A 25270-nucleotide genomic window follows, 5' to 3' on the forward strand; every position below is an offset into this window, starting at 1 on the left:
CGCCCCCCTCCACACCCTGGATTATAAATAATGTAAATAATTCAATGTGATTATCTTGTGTGATGACTGTATTATGATGATAGTATATATCTGATAGTACATATCTGTATCATGAATCAATTTAAGTGGACCCCGACTTAAACAAGTTGAAAAACGTATTGGGGTGTTACCATTTAGTGGTCAATTGTACGGAATATGTACTTCACTGTGCAACCTACTAATAAAAGTCTCAATCAATCAATCAAAACACATAGAATCATCATACTGCTGTGATTATATGCATCAAGTGTTCATTCAAGGTTAAGGCAAAATATCCAGATATATATTGTGTATCGCAATATGGCCTTAAAATATCGCAATATTAAAAAAAGGCCATATCGCCCAGCCCTAGTTCAATGATGCCATTTCTGTTTGTCATGTATAATTTTGTCTATTTTGTGTTTATCCTTGAATAAACAGGTCAGTTTCTTGTTACCAACCATTGTGTATTATTCAAACTCCCCTAATTCAGCTGGCTAGTTGTTATCAAGAGTACTAAAACCCATTTCAACATGATTCTGACAACTAAGTAGGCTAAATAACTTTAAACTTTAATACATGCTCGGATAGGCCAGTATCGGTCAGTATCGGTAAGTATCGGTATCGGATCGGAAATGCAAAAACAATATCGGTATCGGATCGGAAGTGCAAAAACATGGATCGGGACATCCCTAACTAGAATCATTAGTTAATTGTAGAGATTGACCAATTATCGGCACCGAAGAACACCTCTCTTTGCGTACTTTCCGGTTTACGAACACAGCAAATATGCCTCTGTGTGGAGACCATGTCTCAGCGGACTAACGTTTCATTCATTTTGTGTGCCGCTGGAAGCCCAAAAGGGCTGCCATTTTGATGACATCACTTCTTGTAACCGTGGGCACGGTATTTTGAAGAAGCGGGGCCGCCTATGTCACAACCTTTTTACATCCTGTACACACAGGCGCAGCCATTTTGAAGAGCTTCGAGACCGGCGGCACTTCTGACGCATTTTTTTCCACAAGTGTCGTATTGGTCAAAGCTGTGTCAGCCTGTCTTAGAGATCACTTTTTGTGATGAGAAACACGTTAAATGCTGTACCGTTTCACGTTGCGAGACACTGAGCAAGCATTTTAGCTCTGTAGTTCAACTTTTTAAGGATCTTATCAGCGAAGGGGGATGTTTTCTGCAGCAAGTCTTTAATTGTGATGAAACCCCAAAAAAATGCTACAGCGGACCTTTATTACAGCGAAGGAAAAGGCACTACCTAGGCACAGGCCGATGAAGGACTGTTTCACACTGCTAGATTTTATTAATGCTAACGGCGACTACATGAAGTCCCTGCTTGTTTAAAACACATATTTCCAAACACAAGGTTAAAATGATTTTCCATTATTCTGTTTTTTGGTTTTCGGGCGCACCAACCAGACTTGTGTGTTTGGGTGGGTGTTCAGTGTTGACATTTCAGCTTTCTGTAATGTTGCGGTTTGGATAAGTAAGAGACTGTTTAGCTATTACCCTCTTGTTATTTTGGTTTGATATACACACAATATATATATACACATACATATATATACATATACATATATATATATATATATATATATATATATATATATATATATATATATATATATACACACACACGCACACACACACACAATATAGTGTCTTCAAAGTGTGTTTTTTTTACTAAAATAGGGACTTTCGTCGAGGCAAGAGCCAATTATGTTTACATTGATTTTTATGGGGAACTCTGCTTTATTACCTACTCAGTGGCCTAGTGGTTAGAGTGTCCGCCCTGAGATGGGTAGGTTGTGAGTTCAAACCCTGGCCGAGTCAAACCAAAGACTATAAAAATGGCACCCATTACCTCCCTGCTTGGCACTCAGCATCAAGGGCTGGAATTGGGGGTTAAATCACCAAAAATTATTCCAGGGCGCGGCACCGCTGCTGCCCACTGCTCCCCTCACCTCCCAGGGAGTGAACAAGGGGATGGGTCAAATGCAGAGGACACATTTGTGTGTGTGTGACAATCATTGGTACTTTAACTTAACTTTATTATACGAACATTCTTGTTTGGCGAAACAATTAAGTTTTTAGATTGAGGTTCCACTGAATGAATATATATATATATATATATATATATATATATATATATATATATATATATACGGTACATACACACACACACAGACACTGTATATATATTTTTTTATTTGTTATTATAAAAAAAAAAATCACTTCACAAGAGTGCTTGAAGCTCATGGAGAGAATGCCAAGAGTGTGCAAAGCAATAATCAGAGAAAAGGGTGGCTATTTTGAAGAAACTAGAATATAAAACGTGTTTTCAGTTATTTCACCTTTTTTTGTTAAGTACATAACTCCACATGTGTTCATTCATAGTTTTGATGTGACAATCTACAATGTAAATAGTCATGGAAATAACGCATTGAATGAGAAGGTGTGTCCAATGTATGTATGTATGTATGTATGTATGTACGTACGTACGTACGTACGTACGTATGTATATGTATATTATTTGCACACGCACAAGGTAGATCACCTCGACTTGGGTCATTTGAAAAGTAACTCGTCTGCTGAAAAGACCTACATTATGTATTATTCTGATAGATTTTTTTCGTAACAAGGTTAAGTGAATGAAATGTAATTGTTGTAATTATTTTCTCCATGTTTCTGCACAGTAACTCAGATAAGGTAACACTAGCGAGCAGTAGAGAATATGAAGAGAATATCAGCTCATTCACAACTAATAATCGGAATCGGCCCTGATAAAAACATATCCGTCGATCTCTAGTTAACTGTAAGTCATTCTAAAGCTTGGTTGCATAATATACCTATTGTCACATTTACATTAGCCATTATATGGTACAAAATAAATGAAACCTGTATTATTTGAGATTGTTTCATTAACATCGTCTCTCTGGACACCAATAGGCTATTTGCGTATCTATCACTAATGTTGTCAATTAGCCAAATATGCAGGGAAGCAGTTATACAATCACTGTCATGCATAATACATAATGTATGTGCATTGAAGATGCAATATGATAATATAACACATTGTATAATGTACAGTATAAAACAGCAGTTTCCTGCTTTGCTGTTCTTTATTTGTCAACATTAAGCAGATTTTAAGGTAACCACTCTGCCTCAAAGAGCATCATTATTGGCAAGTGCGCCATTAGTTGTTGCATCAGAGACAAGTTCTTACCATTGGTTGACAACAGGAACTGTGCAGCGTTCTTTTGAGGGAGCCAGCGAATCTTATTGATTTTCTCTTCTATCTCCAAACTCTTCAAGTAGTCAAACTCGGGCTCGTGACTCTGGAAAGTGCTATAAACGTTGTACTCGCTCCGGAACTGAGGCAGACTCTTATTCTGTTTATAAACAACATGACAATGACAGTTAGACGTGATGATAGAAGTGTGATGATACAAATGTTAAGGTATTTAGGGACAAAGAAATACAAAACCCAAAACCAGAGAAGTTGGCACGTAGTGTAAATGGTAAATAAAAACAGAATACAATGATTTGCAAATCCTTTTCAACTTATATTCAATTGAATTGATTGCAAAGACTAGATATTTAACGTTCGAATTGAGAAACGTTATTTTTTGCAAATATTAGCTCATTTGGAATTTGATGCCTGCAACATGTTTAAAAAAAGTTGGCACAAGTGGAAAAAAAGACTGAGAAAGTTGAGGAATGCTCATCAAACACTTATTTGGAACATCCCACGGGTAGACAGGCTAGTTGGGAACAGGTGGGTGCCAGGATTGGGTATAAAAGCAGCTTCCATGAAATGCTCAGTCATTCACAAACAAGGATGGGGCGAGGGTCACCACTTTGTCAACAAATGCGTGAGCAAATTGTCGAGCAGTTTAAGAACAACATTTCTCAACGAGCTATTGCAAGCAATTTAGGGATTTCACCAACTACGGTCCGTAAAATCATCAAAAGGTTCAGAGAATCTGGAGAAATCACTGCACTTAAGCAGCATGCCTGTGACCTTCAATCCCTCAGGCGGTACTGCATCAACAAGCGACAGTGTGTAAAAGATATCACCACATGGGCTCAGGAACACTTCAGAAAATCACTGTCAGGAACTACAGTTGGTCGCTACATCTGTAAGTGCAAGTTAAAACTCTACTATGCAAAGCCAAAGCCATTTATCAACAACACCCAGAAATGCCGCCGGCTTTGCTGGGCCCGAGCTCATCTAAGATGGACTGATGCAAAGTGGAAAAGTGTTCTGTAGTCCGACAAGTCCTCATTTCAAACGTTTTTTTGGAAACTGTGTACGTTGTGTCCTCTGGATCAAAGAGGAAAAGAACCATCCAGACTGTTATAGGCGCAAAGCTCAAAAGCCAGAATCTGTGATGGTATGGGGGTGTATTAGTGCCCAATGATTATTTGCAAAAAAAATATGTTGTTTCTCAGTTCGAACATTAAATATCTTGTCTTTGCAGTGTATTTAATTAAATATAAGTTGAAAAGGCTTTGCAAATCATTGTATTCTGTTTTTATCTACGATTTACGCAACGTGCCAACTTCACTGGTTTTGGGTTTTGTATAACCAACATTGTTGTGAAATATTCCTAAAAAAATGTATTTGGGTCACACCTCTATTTCCTGTTGGAAAATGACGACACGCCCGCCCTTGTCACCCGTAGCCAGCAGCTCGCCTGTGTGGTTAAACTCCACCGTAGAGATGATATCCGCTGAAAAAAAAGCACAAAAGGACATTGAATCAATCTCTCCTATTGTACAGTAATGTAACATTCGCTGGGCCTTTGAATACATCGCAAGTACCCTCAGCGGTGAACTCTGGCCAACATTGTCCACGGCACAGATGGACTACAAAGAGAAATGCAAGCACTTTCTTCTGTGCAAACATCATTATGCACTACGAGATGGATGTAGAGCAGACTGAATGAGAGTAACCCAGTTTTCACGCAGTTATTTAACCCATTCCTGACCAATGAAGCAGAAAGGCTGCACTACAGAGGATTATAAAAAGACATTTAAGTAGATGCAGATTGCCTGAGGTGTCAGGCATGATGTACCGCTTTAGAGTTAAGAATAAATAACACACATGTAGGGCAGGGAATGAGGGACAATTTGTTGTATACTATAACACCCCCCAAAAAAAAGAATACAACTGCTATAAATGTACCGTATTTTTTGGACTATAAGGCGCACTTAGAATCATTTTATTTGCTCAAAACTTGACAGTGCTCCTTATAACCCGGTGCGACTAATGTATGGAATAATTTTGGTTGTGCTTACCGACCTCGAAGCTATTTTATTTGGTACATTGTAAAATGATAAGTGTGACCAGTAGATGACAGTCATACGTGTAGACTGCAATATGACTCAAGTAAACAACACCAAAATTGTATATGTTCCATTGAAAATATATCACATTACACACGGCGCTCAAAAATCTATCAAAATGTTTTAGTAGGACTTTGGTAAGCTATGAAGCCACACCGCTGGATGGATTGTACTGTGCTTCAACATAGGAGTATCATTATGGTGTGTGTATAAGGTAAGACATATTATCTGGCGTTTTGTTTCGCAATATTATGCAAAAGCAACTTTTCTTACCTTCTGGTACCTGCTGATCTGTATTTGGGATCTGCATAAGTCCTGAAAATTTGCCGGCTTCCGCCTTTGTAGTCTGTGGTGACGCCGTAGTCGATAAACTTCTTCTTTTTCTCTATTTTCTTGTTATGGGACATTCATCCTCCGCTGTTGTCATTTCTAATATAAAGTAGTGTAAAGCGCTTACTTATATCTGTCAGTAAACTCGCCATGAAAGCGCTAAAACATACCGGTGTAGTGAGTTTAAATTATTCACCCAAGGAACTTTAGTTATTAGAGAGTAATAACTTTTTCACGGGACACATTTCCGGCGTTGTTGTTGCACTTAGTGAGCCACGGATGAGGAGATGCTGCTCCGTTATTGATTGAAGTAAAGGCCGAATGTCATTAAAACAGTTAGCTCCATCTTTTGACACTTCTTCCACCCCCGTCCTTGCACGCTACACCGCTACAACAAACATGACGGGGAGAAGACGCTGTCGAAGGTGAGCCACGTAAATAAGACCCGCCCACAAAACGGCGCATCCGGAAGAGTCTGTCAGAAAGCGACTTGAAGATGATGTGTAAAACATCATCTATGCAACATTTTGACCAAAGAACCACCATTACATGTTATGTAGACCACAAGTCTTTTACATTTAGAAAAATAACTCCTTTAATGCGCCCTATAATCCGGTGCACTTTATATATGAAAAAAGATTGAAAATAATCCATTGATTGTTTTATAATCTGGTGCGCCCTATGGTCCGGAAAATATTGTAAATAAAACGCACCCACAAAACAGCGCATTCTGAAGTGAGAAAGCAGCTTCAAAATGGTCTGTAAAAAAAATCTATGTAACATTTTGACCAAAGAACCACAGGGATGTGTGTTAATGTAAAAAAAAATCAAACCCTTTAATGCTGGTGATATAAAACAATACTAATATTGTGTTTATTATAGGGCTGGGCGATATATCGATATACGCGATATATCGCGGGTTTGTCTCTGTGCGATATAGAAAATGACCATATCGTGATATTCGAGTATACGTTCTCACGCAGTTGCTTTTAGCTGCTGGCATTACACTACAGGCTCTTTCCTGTGTCTCCTTCTCACAGACAGACAAGCGCACCTTCTTACATACGTCACATACAGTCACGTCATACGTCACATACGTATACGCCCTCGCGCAGCAAAGAGGTAGCAGCATGGCTAATGTTAGCTGTGATGCCAGCGCATCACACGAGAGAGAGAAGGTGTGAATCTGGTAACAAATGAAGGAATAATTAATTCCCCAAAAAAACAGCAGGGGGTCCATAGTCTGGCGGTGGTTTGGCTTCAACTGGGAATATGTCAAACAGAAAACCGTAATTTGTCAAGTGTGGGGCAAAAGCGTTGCTATAAAAAGTAATATTACTGCTAATATGTAGCATCATTTGAAAAGTCACCTGCTAGAGAATGAAGAGTGCTTACTCCGCATGTCAACATCTCCGTTCGGTGCCACACGCCCACACCATTAAAATGCAGAGACAAACATTTCCAGATCAACACCGTATGAAATAAATAGTGATTTTTTTTTAGTTGTGATTTCCTTCTCTGCATGAAAGTTTTAAAGTAGCATATATTAATGCAGTATGAAGAAGAATGTTATAATGTAGACACATAGAATCATCATACTGCTGTGATTATATGCATCAAGTGTTCATTCATTCATGCGATATGGCCTTAAAATATCGCAATATTAAAAAAAGGCCATATCGCCCAGCCCTAGTTTATTATATCACAAAAAGAAATTAACTAAAAAAGTGCATTTGTATTTCTAAACATGCTTGTTTTGCTTTTAATGTTCTTTGGTTACTTTGTCTCCCACAGCATCCACAAAAATGTCGTGCACATGCTTTACAAACTAAAGGATGTCATTTACCCGTACGCTTACCTTTTTTTGAGTTGTTGCAGTGCAAAATGAGGCTTACCGCTTGCCTGTGTTCGCGCTTGAGCTTGCACACCGTAGGCTCCGAATTTGGGGATTATTTGGAAGGGTTCTAGTAGTTATTATGCAAAGTGGTGTCTATCATTAATAAATGATGGTGATTGCATGTCCATGTTGGGCCCACGGCCTGACTTTTTGATAACAGGGTCTGCGCAGGCTGTAATAATCAATTTAAGACTTTAATTTAAGTTTAATGTAAGACTAATTTCACATCCGTACCGGCAATCAAAGTACAAACATATGAACAAAAACACGAGTTCCTGAATTACATGTTGGAATATGAAATGATTCAAGTTTAAAAGTTTTCTTGCAGAAGGTTGGTTCGTTAATGTATTTCCCCTGGAGGCAAAGTGCTTTAGAACAGTTGCATAGCACCTCAAGGGTACTACCGACACGTTCATCCAGTGCATCTGCCTGTACCCACGACCGGAGGGGCGGATGTGCTGACATACACGACCCCGGGTGGCAAAGGAGAAGCCTCGCACAACTCTGACTACACAGCATTGTTCTCGTTCATCGACGCTTACGAAAGCAAATGGCTCACCTTTTCGTCCGGCATACTTCCTCTCTCTCTCACTTGAAATGAGTAGTGTGGAAAATTGTTTCGCAGCGGTGACAAACGGTTGGCTACATAGTAAAAATTCTGACACAAATGACAGTCCTGTATTTTTAAGACTTTCCTAAATTGTATAGATTTTAAAAGAGTTTGATTATTGTCAGGCCTTAAATCTAAATGATTGGATTTTAGATGTTTTCAGAGACTGAATAAATGTTATAATCAGTGTGTATTCTGTTAACAAACACAAACCAACTAATTAAGGGTTAAAATCGCTCCCCTTTGCGGCCCACCAAAAATACATTTGGTGCCATCGGTTCACCCTAATAAACACATTACAATAGGACTGTCTGTCTGTGAATGTAGTTTGTTGTTACAACTTATAGGTAGATAGTAGGGGTGTAACGGTACGTGTATTTGTATGGAACCGTTTGGGTACAGAGGTTTCGGTTCTGTTCGGAGGTGTACCGAACGAGTTTTCACACGAACATATAAGTAGCCGCCTCCGCTTCCTTCTGCCTCTGTTTCTGTCAGTCCTCTACACAGCACCCAGCATTGTCCCACCCACACAACCATCTGACTGGTTACAAACAGAGCGGTAACAGCCAATCAGCAGTGCGTATTCAGAGCGCATGTAGTCAGTGCTTAGCGTTTAGCAGGCAAGCATCAGGCAGCGGACTCTCTCCAAATTATAATAAACACCTCCCAGTCAACTACTAGTAACATCACTATGAGCCCGTTGACCTTCTAGGAATATAAAAGGCAGCTCAGCTCGCTCACAGTCCTGGCTTGAGGTGAAGGCTAATTCGCTTTTAGCGTAACGTTAGCTCATTTTGCGGTGTGTGCGTGTGTGTGTGTGTTACGGACAGCAAAGCCCTGTCTGTCTGTTATTTCACTTTACCTTTTCCTGTGTTGATTGAGCTGTGTTGAAGCATCAAAAAAGGACATTACCGTATTTTCCGCACTATAAGGCGCACCTAAAAACCACACATTTTCTCAAAAGCTGACAGTGCGCCTTATAACCCGGTGCGCTTTATATATGGATTAATATTAAGATTCATTTTCATAAAGTTTCGGTCTCGCAACTACGGTAAACAGCCGCCATCTTTTTTCCCCGTAGAAGAGGAAGTGCTTCTTCTTCTACGCAAGCAACCGCCAAGGTAAGCACCCGCTCCCATAGAACAGGAAGCGCTTCTTCTTCTACTGTAAGCAACCACCCGCCCGCGTAGAAGAAGAAGAAGCGCGCGGATATTAAGAAAAGCTGGCTACTTTCCGTGCATATTGTAAAAACAAGATAGCTGAAAAAAAGATCCGGCCAGAGAACATTATCAACATGGACGAGGTTCCACTGACTTTTGATATTCCTGTGAACCGCACTGTGGATACAACGGGAGCACGTACGGTGAATATTCGCACCACAGGGAATGAGAAGTCATCCTTCACTGTGGTTCTAGCTTGCCATGCTAATGGCCAGAAACTTCCACCCATGGTGATATTCAAAAGGAAGACCTTGCCAAAAGAGACCTTTCCAGCCGGCGTCATCATAAAAGCTAACTCGAAGGGATGGATGAAGAAAAGATGAGCGAGTGGTTAAGGTAAGTTTACGCGAAGAGGCCGGGTGGCTTTTTTCACGCAGCTCCGTCCATGTTGATATACGACTCCGTGCGCGCCCACATCACGCTGGTTTTTAATATATTATTAAAGTTTGACTGACCTATCTGACTGTTTTTTTGACATTCCTTTAGCGCAGTTAGATGCGGCTTATAACACGGGGGCGTCTTATAGGTGGACAAAGTTTTGAAATATGCCGTTCATTGAAAGCGCGGCTTATAACCCAGGGCGCCTTATGGTGCGGAAAATACGGTATGTTAAATGAAGAGTTTCTGTCTCTGATAGTTGATATAATAATGAAATAACTGCATCATTAAGCCTCAATGAACTCCATGGTGTTCAGGGATGAATAGTCTATCCTATTGCTATTGTACCATTTTTTCAGCTGTAGTTACATTAATCATTAGTAATGCAGCAGCCTAGTGTTGAATGGCAGGGTCCCTGCTATCACATGTTGATAAAAATATAACATTTACATAATAAAAATCAACTACAGGCTTCCCAAATGCTGTAATAAATTAAGCATGATGAGTTGACTTGAAACTGTTTAATGTTGCACTTTTTATATGTAGAAGAAAACTTTTGTCATTTTATTTAATCTGAGCAACAACTTGAGGCAGTTTAATGTTGATTAACGTGGGCAGAATTATTATAGTGTTCCCAATGTTAAAAGGATAAAGCCATTGTTTACAAATTTGGTAAATAAATAACCAAAAAATGTATATTTTGTTGTTTTCTTACTGTACCAAAAATGAACCGAACCGTGACCTCTAAACCGAGGTACGTACCGAACGGAAATGTTTGTGTACCGTTACACCCCTAGTAGCTAGCATCCTAACTCAGTTTCTTAAAAGGGAACTGCACTTTTTTGGAATTTTGTTCACAATCATAAGCGACAAGAACACAAAAGTTTTTCCCCCCGGCTTTCTAATATAAAAATCTGCTCGTTCTTGGTGGCTAGCAATGCAGCTAATGGGAGCAATCTATTCTGCCTCTAAATCCCTTTAAAAACGCATCCAAAAACTACCAACAATACCTTATTTATGTTCCGGAACCTGCATAATAAACAAGCTGTAGCGATATCGTTATTGTAAGAGCGAACACTGAGGAACTCTTTTAATGGGTCTAATGGGAGCAATCTATTCTGCCTCTAAATCCCTTTAAAAACGCATCCTAAAACTACCAACAATACCTTATTTATGTTCCGGAACCTGCATAATAACCAAGCTGTAGCGATATCGTTATTGTAAGAGCGAACACTGAGGAACTCTTTTTCCAGCACAATAACCCAACGTCTCACTCTTCCTTCGTACTCGCTTCTAGAAGCAGCAGTTCATACTCCATAAATATAGATTCAAAAAGATAAGGTTGTGAATCCTCATTTGTCCAAAAATAGTCATGTTCGTTGTTTGTTACTGAATCTGCTATGATTGAAACACACTCGCGTGTTTGTATCTGGGAGAGGTTGTTGCCAGACGTCACAATTGCGCTGCCATGGAAACGGAAATACATTTCTACCGCTTGTCCCTCTCGGGGTCGCTGGAGCTTATCCCAGCTGCACTCAGGCATATATGTGCTGAAGAATTAGTTCCGGCAATGATTGAAGTGATCAAAATACGGTAAATATTTTACATATTGTTATGAAGGTGTCTGTTACTACATAATATATATACTTGAAGTGTGTATATTGTACATATTACATATTGTTATGAAGGTGTCGGTTACTACTTAATATATATACTTGCAGTATGTCTACAAAACGGAGGGTTTAGAAGATTTTTCAGAGGGCTTTGAAGGCTACAACGGTTAGCCGCATTTTCCAAGCGTTTATCATCTTTAATATAAATTTTAAAAAACATGTCTTCGTGTCGCTCATAATGATTGTGAAAGATAGGCAAAATTCCCCCAAAAAGTGCAGTTCCCCTTTGAAAAGGGGTCATATGATTTTTTTCTTCTACATATAAAACACTTCCTTGTGGTCTACATAAAATGTAATGGTGGTTATTTGGTCCAAATTACACAAAGATGTAGTCTAACAGACCATTTTCAAAACGCTTTTTGACTTGTCTTCAGAATGCGCTGTTTTGTGGGAGGTCATATTTAGGAGCCAAAGTTCTCCTGTCAAGCCTCCTTCATCTGCATCTCCACCACGTCAGCCATGTTGTAGTTTTAACGCTTCCATATCAAGTCTACTGACAGATACAAGCTAGAATGATGTGCTACTTTTAATTAGAAATGGCTAGATCTGAGGTTTTTTTAGCCAGTCTGCCCGACAACAAGAGGATAGACAAAAATAAAGAACTTATTGACTGCAACTTTGGACTACAACTGAATAAAATTGGCGGACTCGCACAAAGCTCTTTGGGTAAACCTCTACCATATATGGAGACATCCACTGACGTAACTAAGGCAAAGTACGTCACTAAAGTCTCATATTCCAAACATCTCGTTTCGACCAAGTGCGAAAGAAGGCAAGATGGTTTTATAAATATCGCCAACATGCCTCTATGGTTTGATTTCGCACACCTCATAGGCACCTGGTCTGCCAAAACATAATACTTAGCAAGAGGGATCAGTGTGGCCAACTTAGTTGTTATATTTAGCTAATAGCCAGAGCCCCCTTGATTCTCAAAAAACAAAAAAACAAACAAAAAAAAGACTACCGTATTTCCCAGACCATAGGGCGCACCGGATTATAAGGCGCATTAAAGGAGTCATATTATTATAATTTTTTCCTGAATTGAAAACATTTCCTTATCATGAAATTGTGGTTCTTTGGTCAAAATGTAGCATAGATATTTTACACGTGATCTTCAAGCCGCTTTCTGACAGTCGCTTCAGGATGCGCCGTTTTGTGGCCGGTTTTATATACGTGGCTCACCTTCGACAGCGTCTTTTCCCCGTCATCTTTGTTGTAGCGGTGTAGCGTGCAAGGACGGGGGTGGAAGAAGTGTCAAAAGATGGAGCTAACTGTTTTAATGACATTCAGACTTTACTTCAATCAATCACGGAGCAGCATCTCCTCATCCGTGGCTCACGAGTGCAACAACAACGCCCGAAATGTGTCCCGTGAAAAACCGTCCGACCGGAACTCTCTAATAAGTAAAGTTCCTTGGGTGAATAATGTAAACTCACCATACCGGTATGTTTTAGCGCTTTCATGGCGAGTTTACTGACAGATATAGATAAGAACTTTAAACTACTTTATATTAGAAATGGCAACAGCGGACGATGGATGTCACATAACAACAAGATAGAGAAAAAGAAGAAGCTTATCGACTAAGGTGTCGGCACGGACTACAAAGGCGGACGCACGCAAGTTTTCAGGATATTTGCAGATCCCAAATACAGATCAGCCGGTACCAGAAGGTAAGAAAAGTTGCTTTTGCATAATATTGTGAAACAAAACGCCAGATAATATGTCTTACCTTATACACACACCATAACAATACTACTATGTTGAAGCACAGTACAATCTATCAAGTGGTGCAGCTTCATAGCTTACCAAAGTCATACTAAAACATTTTTTGATAGATTTTTGAGTGCCGTGTATTGTTCTATATTTTCAATGGAACATTTTGGAAATTTTGGTGTTGTTAACTTGAGTCATATTGCAGTCTAACCCGTATCTCTTATGTGTGATTGCCATATACTGGTCATTTCACCATGTACCAAATAAAAGAGCTTCGAAGTCGGTACGCACAACCAAAATTATTCCGTACATTAGGCGCACCGGGCTATAAGGCGCGCTGTTGAGTTTTGAGAAAATGAAAGGATTTTAAGTGCGCCTTATAGTCCAAAAAAAATACCGTAGCTACTTTCTTATTGGACTCTTTTAGAGACATCAATGAGTCGATGGTATTGACATACCTGCCAACTTTTGAAATCAGAAAAACCTAGTAGCCAGGGTCCAGGGGCCGCAGGCCCCGGTAGGTCCAGGACAAAGTCCTGGTGGGGGGTTCAGGGAAGCCCCCCGACGCAAAATGATTGATTGCATTCAGACAGGTTAAAATGTTGCTAAAACCATCACTTTTCTATCAGTCACAGTGACTTTTCAAAACAAAAATATTACAGCAAAAATCATATGGGTTGATTGACATGTTTATTCTGTAAGCTAACTTCAATAGTTTGAAATTATTTTGACAGTTAATGCCAGTTATCCTGTCAACCTTTCACAAGACTTCAATTTGTTAATTGAAAGTATAAACAGTATAAACACTTTTTACAGTAAACAAATGGTAAAACAGTACTAAACAATTCAATTTAAAAAAAAATTGGTGTCATTATTAACTTTCTGTCCAAGCTTGTATAATCTACTGCCTTGTTCAATTGTATAAAATATTCTGTGCCTAAAATTCACATTTCTATCACAATTATCATACTGTAAACATGGCAAGCTAACTTCATTAAAATTAATAGTCCTGTCAATAGCATGGAATTACAATTCAAATGTAGTTTTTTTGTAAGCCTTTCAAAAGAATTCAAAATATGAAAAATTAATGAAAATTAATTGAAGCCATCAGACACTTGAAAAGTGGCACATCACATCTCTAATGTAATCATTTTAACTTTTCAACAGAAATAGCACTGCAAAAATATTAAGGACATACTTCTGTATTTTGGTAGTTATGCTGTCAACATTTAACAAGATTTCTTCAACTTGGACTTGAAAGCATAAATAGTATAAACACTTTTAACAGTATAACAGTACTAAACAATTCCAATAGATAACATTGCTGTCATTACCTTTTTGTTTGCTCAATTATTGCCTCCGTAAATAAAACTTCGGCATTTATCACATCCAAAGAATCTGTTTGGGCGACGAAAAACGTTGAAAGTTTTCCACTTGTATCGCTAGCAATGGCATTAGACTTGTGTTTTTTTGTCCCAACGTGGTCTTTTACATCGCTAATTCCTCCGTGTCCGATCGAAAAATCTTGTCTGCACAAGGTGCAATTCGCGTAGTTTTCACCCTTTTTGGAACGGATAATTATTCCCGGATAGGCTTTTGAATATTCTTCACGGAATGACTGCAGTTTTCTTTTCGGTTTAAGACTCGTATGCGATTTTTCTCGGGCTGATTCCATGATCGTTCGCTCGTTTGGAAACAATGGCCTCGTGCTTGGCAGCGGTGCTATAAATAGCCTCGTGCATGGCATTCGGAATGGCTCGATAGGAAGTTACGGGAAGCAGTGTCGATTGTCATTGTTGTTACGCGATTTCGTGAATAAAACTTTTTTTTTTTTAATTTTTTTTAATTACCGGTAATGAAAAACCATATTTTTTATCACTGCAACCGTAACCCGGAATAGGTTGATGAAAACCGTACTAATTACAGGAAAACCGGAGTATTTGGCAGGTATGAAGTCTCATATTCCAAAACATCTCGTTTCGACCAAGTGCGAAAGAAGGCAAGATGGTTTTATAAATATCACCGACATGCCTCTATGGTTTGATTTCGCACACCTCATAGGCACCTGGTCTGCCAAAACATAATACTTAGCAAGAGGGACCAGTGTGGCCAACTTAGTTGCTATATTTAGCTAATAGCCAGAGCCCCCTTGATTCTCAAAAAACAAAAACAAACAAAAAAAAGACTACCGTATTTCCCAGACCATATGGCGCATCGGATTATAAGGCACATTAAAGGAGTCATATTATTATAATTTTTTTCTGAATTGAAAACATTTCCTTGTGGTCTACATATCATGAAATTGTGGTTCTTTGGTCAAAATGTAGCATAGATATTTTACACGTCATCTTCAAGCCGCTTTCTGACAGTCGCTTCAGGATGCGCCGTTTTGTGGCCGGTTTTATATACGTGGCTCACCTTCGACAGCGTCTTTTCCACGTCATCTTTGTTGTAGCGGTGTAGCGTGCAAGGACGGGGGTGGAAGAAGTGTCAAAAGATGGAGCTAACTGTTTTAATGACATTCAGACTTTACTTCAATCAATCACGGAGCAGCATCTCCTCATCCGTGGCTCACGAGTGCAACAACAACGCCCGAAATGTGTCCCGTGAAAAACCGTCCGACCGGAACTCTCTAATAACTAAAGTTCCTTGGGTGAATAATGTAAACTCACCATACCCGTATGTTTTACCGCTTTCATGGCGAGTTTACTGACAGATACAGATAAGAGCTTTAAACTACTTTATATTAGAAATGGCAACAGCGGACGATGAATGTCACATAACAAGAAGATAGAGAAAAAGAAGAAGCCTACAAACTACGGTGTCGGCACGGACTACAAAGGCGGACGCACGCAAGTTTTCAGGATATTTGCAGATCCCAAATATAGATCAGCCGGTACCAGAAGGTAAGAAAAGTTGCTTTTGCATAATATTGTGAAATAAAACGCCAGATAATATGTCTTACCTTACACACACACCATAACAATACTATGTTGAAGCACAGTACAATCTATCAAGCGGTGCAGCTTCATAGCTTACCAAAGTCATACTAAAACATTTTTTGATAGGTTTTTGAGTGCCGTGTGTAATGTTCTATATTTTCAATGGAACATTTTGGAAATTTTGGTGTTGTTAACTTGAGTCATATTGCAGTCTAACCCGTATCTCTTATGTGTGACTGCCATATACTGGTCATTTCACCATGCACCAAATAAAAGAGCTTTGAAGTCAATACGCACAACCAAAATTATTCCGTACATTAGGCGCACCGGGTTATAAGGCGCGCTGTTGAGTTTTGAGAAAATGAAAGGATTTTAAGTGCGCCTTATAGTCCAAAAAATACCGTAGCTACTTTCTTATTGGACTCTTTTAGAGACATCAATGAGCCGATAGTATTGCTATGCAACGCTATATTTTTTTTGCTCACTTTGTCCGTCCACATCATACATAAAAAATACATGGTCAACTAAGCAAATTAGACCGTGTACAATTTCCATTTTTGCAATTGTGGATTTAAATTTTTATGGACTGGACTCTTACTATTATGTTGGATCCACTATGGACTGTACTCTCACAATATTATGTCAGACCCACTCGACATCCATTGCATTCGGTCTCCCCTAGAGGGGGGGGGGGGTTACCCACATATGCGGTCCTCTCCAAGGTTTCTCATAGTCATTCACATCGACGTCCCACTGGGGTGAGTTTTTCCTTGCCCTTATGTGGGCTCTGTACCGAGGATGTCGTTGTGGCTTGTGCAGCCCTTTGAGACACTTGTGATTTAGGGCTATATAAATAAACATTGATTGATTGATTGATACTTTCTTATTGGACTCTTTTAGAGACATCAATGAGCCGATGGTATTGCTATGCAACGCTACATTTTTTTTTGCTCACTTTGTCCGTCCACATCATACATAAAAAATACATGCACATGCATCATGGTCAACTAAGCAAATTAGACCGTGTACAATTTCCATTTTTGCAATTGTGGATTTAAATTTTTCTCTGCACAATCTTGACATTTCCTATCCCTGTTTTTTCCCTGATTAATTGATGACTAAAAACGAGACGAGTGCGAGGCTACATAAGCCTCATGGAAACAAGACAAAATGAGACACACAGAGATAGCTTTCCACCACGTCTAAATGGCGATTCCTCCCCTAATGCTCATACCTTCGGCCACATCGTCATCAATGGCTCCTTTCACCTGAGAGAAGCACCACTGCATGTCACCTCCACCTCCTGCAAATGCAGAAAAAAACATTAAAAATGACGGTTGCACCACAGAAAAGCAATGATCCTCTTATGTTGTAATGTTTATCAGGCGATAGAATGAATAATTGAATAACCAGTCTGTCATTTATGAGTCATCAGTTGCCACATTCACATATTCTAAGACGATCTTGACGCCTAAAAAGCAGCAGAGGGGGATTATTGGCAGAAAATGACATAATAGCTCTTTGCAACATATTGGGGCAGTGTTATTCAACCTTTTTTGAGCCAAGGCACATTTTTTTCATTAAAAAAAGTCTAGAGGCACACCACCAGCAGAATACATTAAAAAAATGAAACTCAGCAGCCGATATTGACAGTGAAAAGTCGTTCTCGCAGTTGCTGGATATGAATTCAAACCATAACCAAGCATGCATCACTATAGGGCTTGTCTCAAAGTACCGGTAGGTGTACTGTCACCACCTGTCACATCACGCCCTGACTTATTTGGAGATTTTTGGTGTTTTCCTGTGCGTAGTGTCTTAGTTCTTGTCTTGCGCTCTTATTTTGGTGCCGTTTCCTGTTTTGTTGGTATTTTCCTGTAGAAGTTTTATGTCTTCCTTGAGTGCTATTCCCCACACCCGCTTTGTTTTAGCAATCAAGACTATTTAAGTTGTGCGGATGCTAGCCTTCTTTGTGTGGGCATTGTTGCGTCTCTGCTCCACACGCTGTAAGTCTTTGCTGTCGTCCAGCATTCTGTCTTTCTTTACTTTGTAGCCAGTTCAGTTTTAGTTTCGTTCTGCATAGCCTTCCCTAATCAAATCAAATCAACTTTAAGGTTCAATGCCTTTTTTAGGGGCACTCACCTTCTGTTTATTTTTGGTTTAAGCGTTAGATACCTTTTTACCTGCACACTGCCTCCCGCTGCCATCTGCATATTGTGATCACGACAAACCATGTTCCCGATATCTACAGAGCAATTAGCTACCTGCTGCCACCTACTGATATGGAAGAGTATGACATGGTTAGTCTGCCGAGCTCTAGACAGCACCGACACATTATTTGCGGATTATAATTACTAGTTTGCAAAAAAGATTTTTAGACTTAGGCTTAGACAAACTTTAATGATCCACTACGGGAAAACATTTCCACACAGTAGCTCAGTTACAAAGAATGGAGAAGATAAGGATGGAAAGGATCGTGCACACAAGGGCACAAAAAGAAGTATAAAGTAGACTTAAAAGGTACCAGCTTTTAAACCAATTAGGTGAAAATTACATAATCTCCCACGGCACACCGGAACTCTCTAATAACCTAAGTTCCTTGGGTGAATACTGTAGTCCCAACACACCGGTATGTTTTAGCGCTTTCATTGCGAGTTTACTAACAGATATAAGTAAGAACTTACACTACTTTATATTAGAAATGGCAACAGCGGGAGGATGAATGTCCTATAACAAGAAGATAAAGAAAAAGAAGAAGCTTATCAACTACGGCGAATTTTCAGGACATATGCAGATCCCAAATAGAGATCAGCAGGTACCAGAAGGTAAGAAAAGTTGGTTTTGCATAATATTGTGAGACAAAACGCCAGGTAATATGTATTACCTTATACAAACACCATCAAACAGTGTGGCTTCATAGCTTACCAAAGTCGTACTAAAAGTGAAGTGAATTATATTTATATAGCGCTTATCTCTAGTGACTCAAAGCGCTTTACATAGTGATACTCAATATCTAAGTTACATTTAAACCAGTGTGGGTGGCACTGGGAGCAGGTGGGTAAAGTGTCTTGCCCAAGGACACAACAGCAGTGACTAGGATGGCGGAAGCGGGGATCGAACCTGGAACCCTCAAGTTGCCGGCACGGCCGCTCTACCAACCGAGCCATACTGCCCCAAAATATTTTGATAGATTTGTGAGCGCCGTGTGTATTGTTCTATATTTTCCATGGAACATATATTTGTACCCCAATAATTGGGGTACAAATATATTATCTATAACAGTGTTTTTCAACCACTGTGCCGTGGCACACTAGTGTGCCGTGAGATACAGTCTGGTGTGCCGTGGGAGATTATGTAATTTCACCTATTTAGATTAAAAATATTTTTTACAAACCAGTAATTATAGTCTGCAAATGATGTGTTGTTGTTGTTAAGTGTCGGTGCTGTCTAGAGCTCGGCAGAGTAACCGTGTAATACTCTTCCATATCAGTAGGTGGCAGCCGGTAGCTAATTGCTTTGTAGATGTTGGAAACAGCGGGAGGCAGCGTGCAGGTAAAAAGGTGTCTAATGCTTAAACCAAAAATAAACAAAAAGTGAGTGCCCTTAAGAAAAGGCATTGAAGCTTAGGGAAGGCTATCCAGAACGAAGCTAAAACTGAACTGGCTACAAAGTAAACAAAAACAGAATGATGGACGACAGCAAAGACTTACTGTGGAGCAGAGACAGCGTCCACAATGTACATCCGAACATGACACGACAATCAACAATGTCCCCACAAAGAAGGATAAAAACAACTGAAATATTTTTGAGTGCTAAAACAAAGTCGATGCGGGAAATATCGCTCAAAGGAAGACATGAAACTACCAAAAAAAGAGAAAAAGCCACCAAAATAGGAGCGCAAGACAAGAACTAAAACCCTACACACGGGAAAACAGCAAACAACTCAAAATAAGTCAAGTTGTGATGTGACAGGTGGTGACAGTACACCTACTTTGAGACAAGACCTATAGTGATGCATGGTTGGGTGTGGTTTAAAGTCATATCCAACAATTGCGACAACAACTTTTTACTGTCAACGGAGTTTCGTTTTTTTTAAGGATTTCTGCTGGTGGTGTGCCTCCGGATTTTTTCAACGCAAAAAATGTGCCTTGGCTAAAAAAAAGGTTGAAAAACACTGATCTATAAGGTATTCTGATGAGGTCATCGCATTATCCTCTTGAAACAGGTGATGAAGCAATGCAGGCATCTCATTTCCCCCACCCAAAATGAACAAATACCGTATGTTTCGGAGTATAAGTCGCTCCGGTGTATAAGTCGCACCGGCCGAAAATGCATAATAAAGAAGGAAAAAACATATATAAGTCGCATTTTTGGGGGAAATTTATTTGATAAAACCCAACACCAAGAATAGACATTTGAAAGACAATTTAAAATAAATAAAGAATAGTGAACAACAGGCTGAATAAGTGTACGTTATATGAGGCATAAATAACCAACTGGTATGTTAACGTAACATATTATGGTAAGAGTCATTCAAATAACTATAACATATAGAACATGCTATACGTTTACCAAACAATCTGTCACTCCTAATCGCGAAATCCCATGAAATCTTATACGTCTAGTCTCTTACGTGAATGAGATCAATAATATTATTTGATATTTTACGCTAATGTGTTAATCATTTCACACGTAAGTCGCTCCTGAGTATAAGTCGCACACCCGGCCAAACTTTTTAAAAAACTGCGACTTATAGTCCGAAAAATACGGTATTACATACAATGTCCCCACAAAGAAGGATAAAAACAACTGAAATATTCTTGAGTGCTGAAACAAAGTAGATGCGGGAAATATCGCTCAAAGGAAGACATGAAACTACCAAAAAAAGAGAAAAAGCCACCAAAATAGGAGCACAAGACAAGAACTAAAACCCTACACACGGGAAAACAGCAAACAACTCAAAATAAGTCAAGTTGTGATGTGACAGGTGGTGACAGTACACCTACTTTGAGACAAGACCTATAGTGATGCATGGTTGGGTGTGGTTTAAAGTCATATCCAACAATTGCGACAACAACTTTTTACTGTCAACAGAGTTTAGTTTTTTTAAGGATTTCTGCTGGTGGTGTGCCTCCGGATTTTTTCAACGCAAAAAAGGTTGAAAAACACTGATCTTATAAGGTATTCTGATGAGGTCATCGCATTATCCTCTTGAAACAGGTGATGAAGCAATGCAGGCGTCTCATTTCCCCCGCCCAAAATGAACACATACCGTATGTTTCGGAGTATAAGTCGCTCCGGTGTATAAGTCGCACCGGCCGAAAATGCATAATAAAGAAGGAAAAAACATATGTAAGTCGCACTGGAGTATAAGTCGCATTTTTGGGGGAAATGTATTTGATAAAACCCAACACCAAGAATAGACATTTGAAAGACAATTTAAAATAAATAAAGAATAGTGAACAACAGGCTGAATAAGTGTACGTTATATGAGGCATAAATAACCAACTGGTATGTTAACGTAACATATTATGGTAAGAGTCATTCAAATAACTATAACATATAGAACATGCTATACGTTTACCAAACAATCTGTCACTCCTAATCGCTAAATCCCATGAAATCTTATACGTCTAGTCCAGGGGTCGGCAACCTTTACCAGTCAAAGAGCCATTTTGACCAGTTTCACAAATTATAGATAACAATGGGAGCCGCAAAAATGTTTTGAAATTTTAAATGAAATAACACTGTATACGAAGTTTTTTTTTTGCTTTGTGGTATGTATAACCAATAATAATGTGGAATTTGAAAACTGGTGCGGCACGCGGGTTATTATTTAATAGCGCTTGTCAGCGTCATGCGTGCCGTGATGGTACAGTATATAGCACCCACTACAGTCAGCGTGCCTGATCAGCCGCTTTGCTCACGTAGGTGACAGCATGGCATTCTTGGTCAACAACCACACAGCTCACACTGACGGTATAAAAAACAAAAAACTTTAACACTCTTACTAATAATGCACCACACTGTGAACCCACACCAAACAAGAATGACAAACACATTTCGGGAGAACATCTGCACCGTAACACAACATAAACACAACAGGACAAATACCCAGAATCCCATGCAGCCCTAACTCTTCCGGGATACTTTATACACCCCACCCCCCCGCTACCAAACCCCGCCCACCTCAACCGATGCACAGGGGGGGGGGGGTTTGGTGGTAGCAGGGGTGTATAATGTGGCCCGGAAGAGTCAGGGCTGCATGGGATTCTGGGTGTTTGTTCTGTTGTGTTTATGTTGTGTTAAGGTGCAGATGTTCTCCCGAAATGTGTTTGTCATTCTTGTTTGATCTTGGTTCAAAGTGTGGCGCATTATTAGTAAGAGTGTTAAAGTTGGTTTATATGACCACCGTCAATGTAACCTGTGTGGCTGTTGACCAAGTATGCCTTGCTGTCACGTACGTGTGCAAGCACCAAATTTATATTGTTTAACAAATGTTGTGCTGGCACTCTGTTAATACAGATTGTAGATGGCGCCAAATGCTGTACCATCATGGCACGCCCCTATTATAGCCGTAAGGGTGAAATTCGGTGAATATTAATCCCGGGAGTTTTCTGCGAGAGGCACTGAAATCCGGAAGTCTCACGGGAAAATTGGGGGGTTCAGCAGCAAGTAAGCTGCTGAGCCGCATCAGAGTGATCAAAGAGCCGCATGCGGCTCCGGAGCCGCGGGTTGCCGACCCCTGGTCTAGTCTCTTACGTGTATGAGCTAAATAATATTATTTGATATTTTACGCTACTGTGTTAATCATTTCACACATAAGTCGCACACCCGAACACCCAAACTATGAAAAAAACTGTGACTTATAGTCCGAAAAGTACGGTATTATCTATAAAGGTATTCTGATGAGGTCATGGCATCATCCTCTTGAAACAGGGGATGAAGCAATGCATCCGTCTCATTTCCCCCGCCCAAAATGAACACATACATTGCAGCATTTACGCCTCACGACTAACCAAATAGTCATTTTATGTCCAATTTAAGTAAAAAAAAAATATATATATATATATATTGATAATAAATCCCAAATAGGACTAAATGGTCCCTAGTGTGTGAATGTGAGTGTGAATGTTTTCTGTCTGTGTTGGCCCTGTGATGAGATGGCGACTTGTCCAAGGAGTACCCCGCCTTCCGCCCGAATGCAGCTGAGATAGGCTCCAGCACCCCCCGCCACCCCAAAAGGGACAAGCGGTAGAAAATGAACTGAACAAGTGACGTTAACAGCTGATGAATTGAACATTACATTGTTAATATTCGGCTGCATGAATAAAAAAAAAAGAAGGTATATACCGGTGAATTATTCAGGCGCTTATATATAAAAAAAATTATATTCCACGATATTTATCAGCTAGCTCTGCGGTGTTTATAGCATGTGGGCAATGTCAAAGTTTGAGCTAGCGTTAGCTCGCCTCGGACAGTGTGGAACTTTAATGTTCCAAAAATAACCCATTCGACAAAACGAGCACTGGTCTAAAAATGATGAGTTTTACACGCGTGGACACGGACTATCGATGTGTTTCGCGAGTGGGGACTCAGCTTGGTGGGGTGACCGTGCTACGTGAGCTAGCAGGCTAGTTAGCATTAGCATTAGCATTAGCAATGCGTGATGACGCTGGAGTTTGCGGGCGAGCTAACGTTAGCATTAGCATTAGCATTAGCATTAGCACGGGCTAAGTTTCGTTAGCCTGCTAGCGTGGGCTAAAGTGTCAACAGGGCGTCAACAGAATGGTGCATGTATAAGTCCGTCCACGCGAGTTACCTGCCATGACGACACAGACAGCCGGGGCTCGCCGCGGCCAAAAAACGCGATCCTTCCTCCCACTCCCACGCGTCGGTTCGTGGGAAGGAAGTCAACTTTTCTCCTGAGATTGAAATCCCGCTGAATGTCGGTGGTTGAGTCAGCCGTGACACGGATGCTTTCCACGCTCTTCTCCCCCCCCCCACACACGCCTTGTTCCGCTTTAGTCGCGACTTCGCATCCCACGCGAGACACTTGTCCAAATGTCCGATGTCCTCCACCCGTGACCGGCCACAGCCTCCTTAATGCTTCTTTGACATGCGCGCGCACTACGCGGGGCAGATGCTCGGATGGGCGCGTAATCCCGTGTCGATATTTTTCTGCGTGTTTTTGTTTTTGAGTATTGAAAAATGCATGGACCCATGTTGCTCTCTGATATTACCAGAGTTTGATTGTATAAGTTAACAGTGAATACTATTATTACACCATTTTTTAATGCATTTTATTATTAAATTTTTAAAAAAGTAAAAAAAATATTTTGATAAATGCATGGCCCCATGTTGCTCTCTGATACTACCAGAGTTTGATTGTATAAGTTAACAGTGAATACTATTATTACACCATTTTTTAATGCATTTTATTATTAAATTTTTAAAAAAGTAAAACAAATATTTTGATAAATGCATGGCCCCATGTTGCTCTCTGATATTACCAGAGTTTGATTGTATAAGTTAACAGTGAATACTATTATTACACCATTTTTTAATGCATTTTATTATTAAATTTTTAAAAAAGTAAAAAAAATATTTTGATAAATGCATGGCCCCATGTTGCTCTCTGATACTACCAGAGTTTGATTGTATAAGTTAACAGTGAATACTATTATTACACCATTTTTTAATGCATTTTATTATTAAATTTTTAAAAAAGTAAAAAAAATATTTTGATAAATGCATGGCCCCATGCTGCTCTCTGATATTACCAGAGTTTGATTGTATAAGTTAACAGTGAATACTATTATTACACCATTTTTTTAATGCATTTTATTATTAGATTTTTTTAAAAGTAAAAAAAATATTTTGATAAATGCATGGCCCCATGTTGCTCTCTGATATTACCAGAGTTTGATTGTATAAGTTAACATTGAATACTATTATTACACCATTTTTTAATGCATTTTATTATTAAATTTTTTAAAAAGTAAAAAAAATATTTTGATAAATGCATGGCCCCATGTTGGTTTCTAATATTAACAGAGTTTGATTGTATAAGTTGCTAATAAAACTAAATTGACTTGAACTGGTTTAAGCAGAGGTGGCAGTTATGTTTC

The 25270-nt window shown here is 39.5% G+C and overlaps 1 protein-coding gene across 1 annotated transcript in view; it reads right to left on the bottom strand.

The window, feature by feature from the left end:
- Nucleotides 1-24269, bottom strand: part of LOC133619682 (serine/threonine-protein phosphatase 2A 55 kDa regulatory subunit B alpha isoform) — a 44535-nt gene extending 20266 nt beyond the window's left edge. The window contains exons 1-4 of the mRNA XM_061980893.2: nt 23962-24269; nt 17377-17445; nt 4666-4763; nt 3254-3419 (exon numbers count right to left, since the gene is read on the bottom strand). Coding sequence (XP_061836877.1) covers nt 3254-3419; nt 4666-4763; nt 17377-17445; nt 23962-23968 — 340 coding nt within the window. The 5' untranslated portion in view covers nt 23969-24269. The remainder of the gene's footprint in view (nt 1-3253; nt 3420-4665; nt 4764-17376; nt 17446-23961) is intronic.
- Between the last annotated feature and the right edge of the window lie 1001 nt (nt 24270-25270).

Source organism: Nerophis lumbriciformis, linkage group LG20, assembly GCF_033978685.3.
Source record: "Nerophis lumbriciformis linkage group LG20, RoL_Nlum_v2.1, whole genome shotgun sequence".
In the NCBI taxonomy this organism is placed as follows: domain Eukaryota; kingdom Metazoa; phylum Chordata; class Actinopteri; order Syngnathiformes; family Syngnathidae; genus Nerophis; species Nerophis lumbriciformis.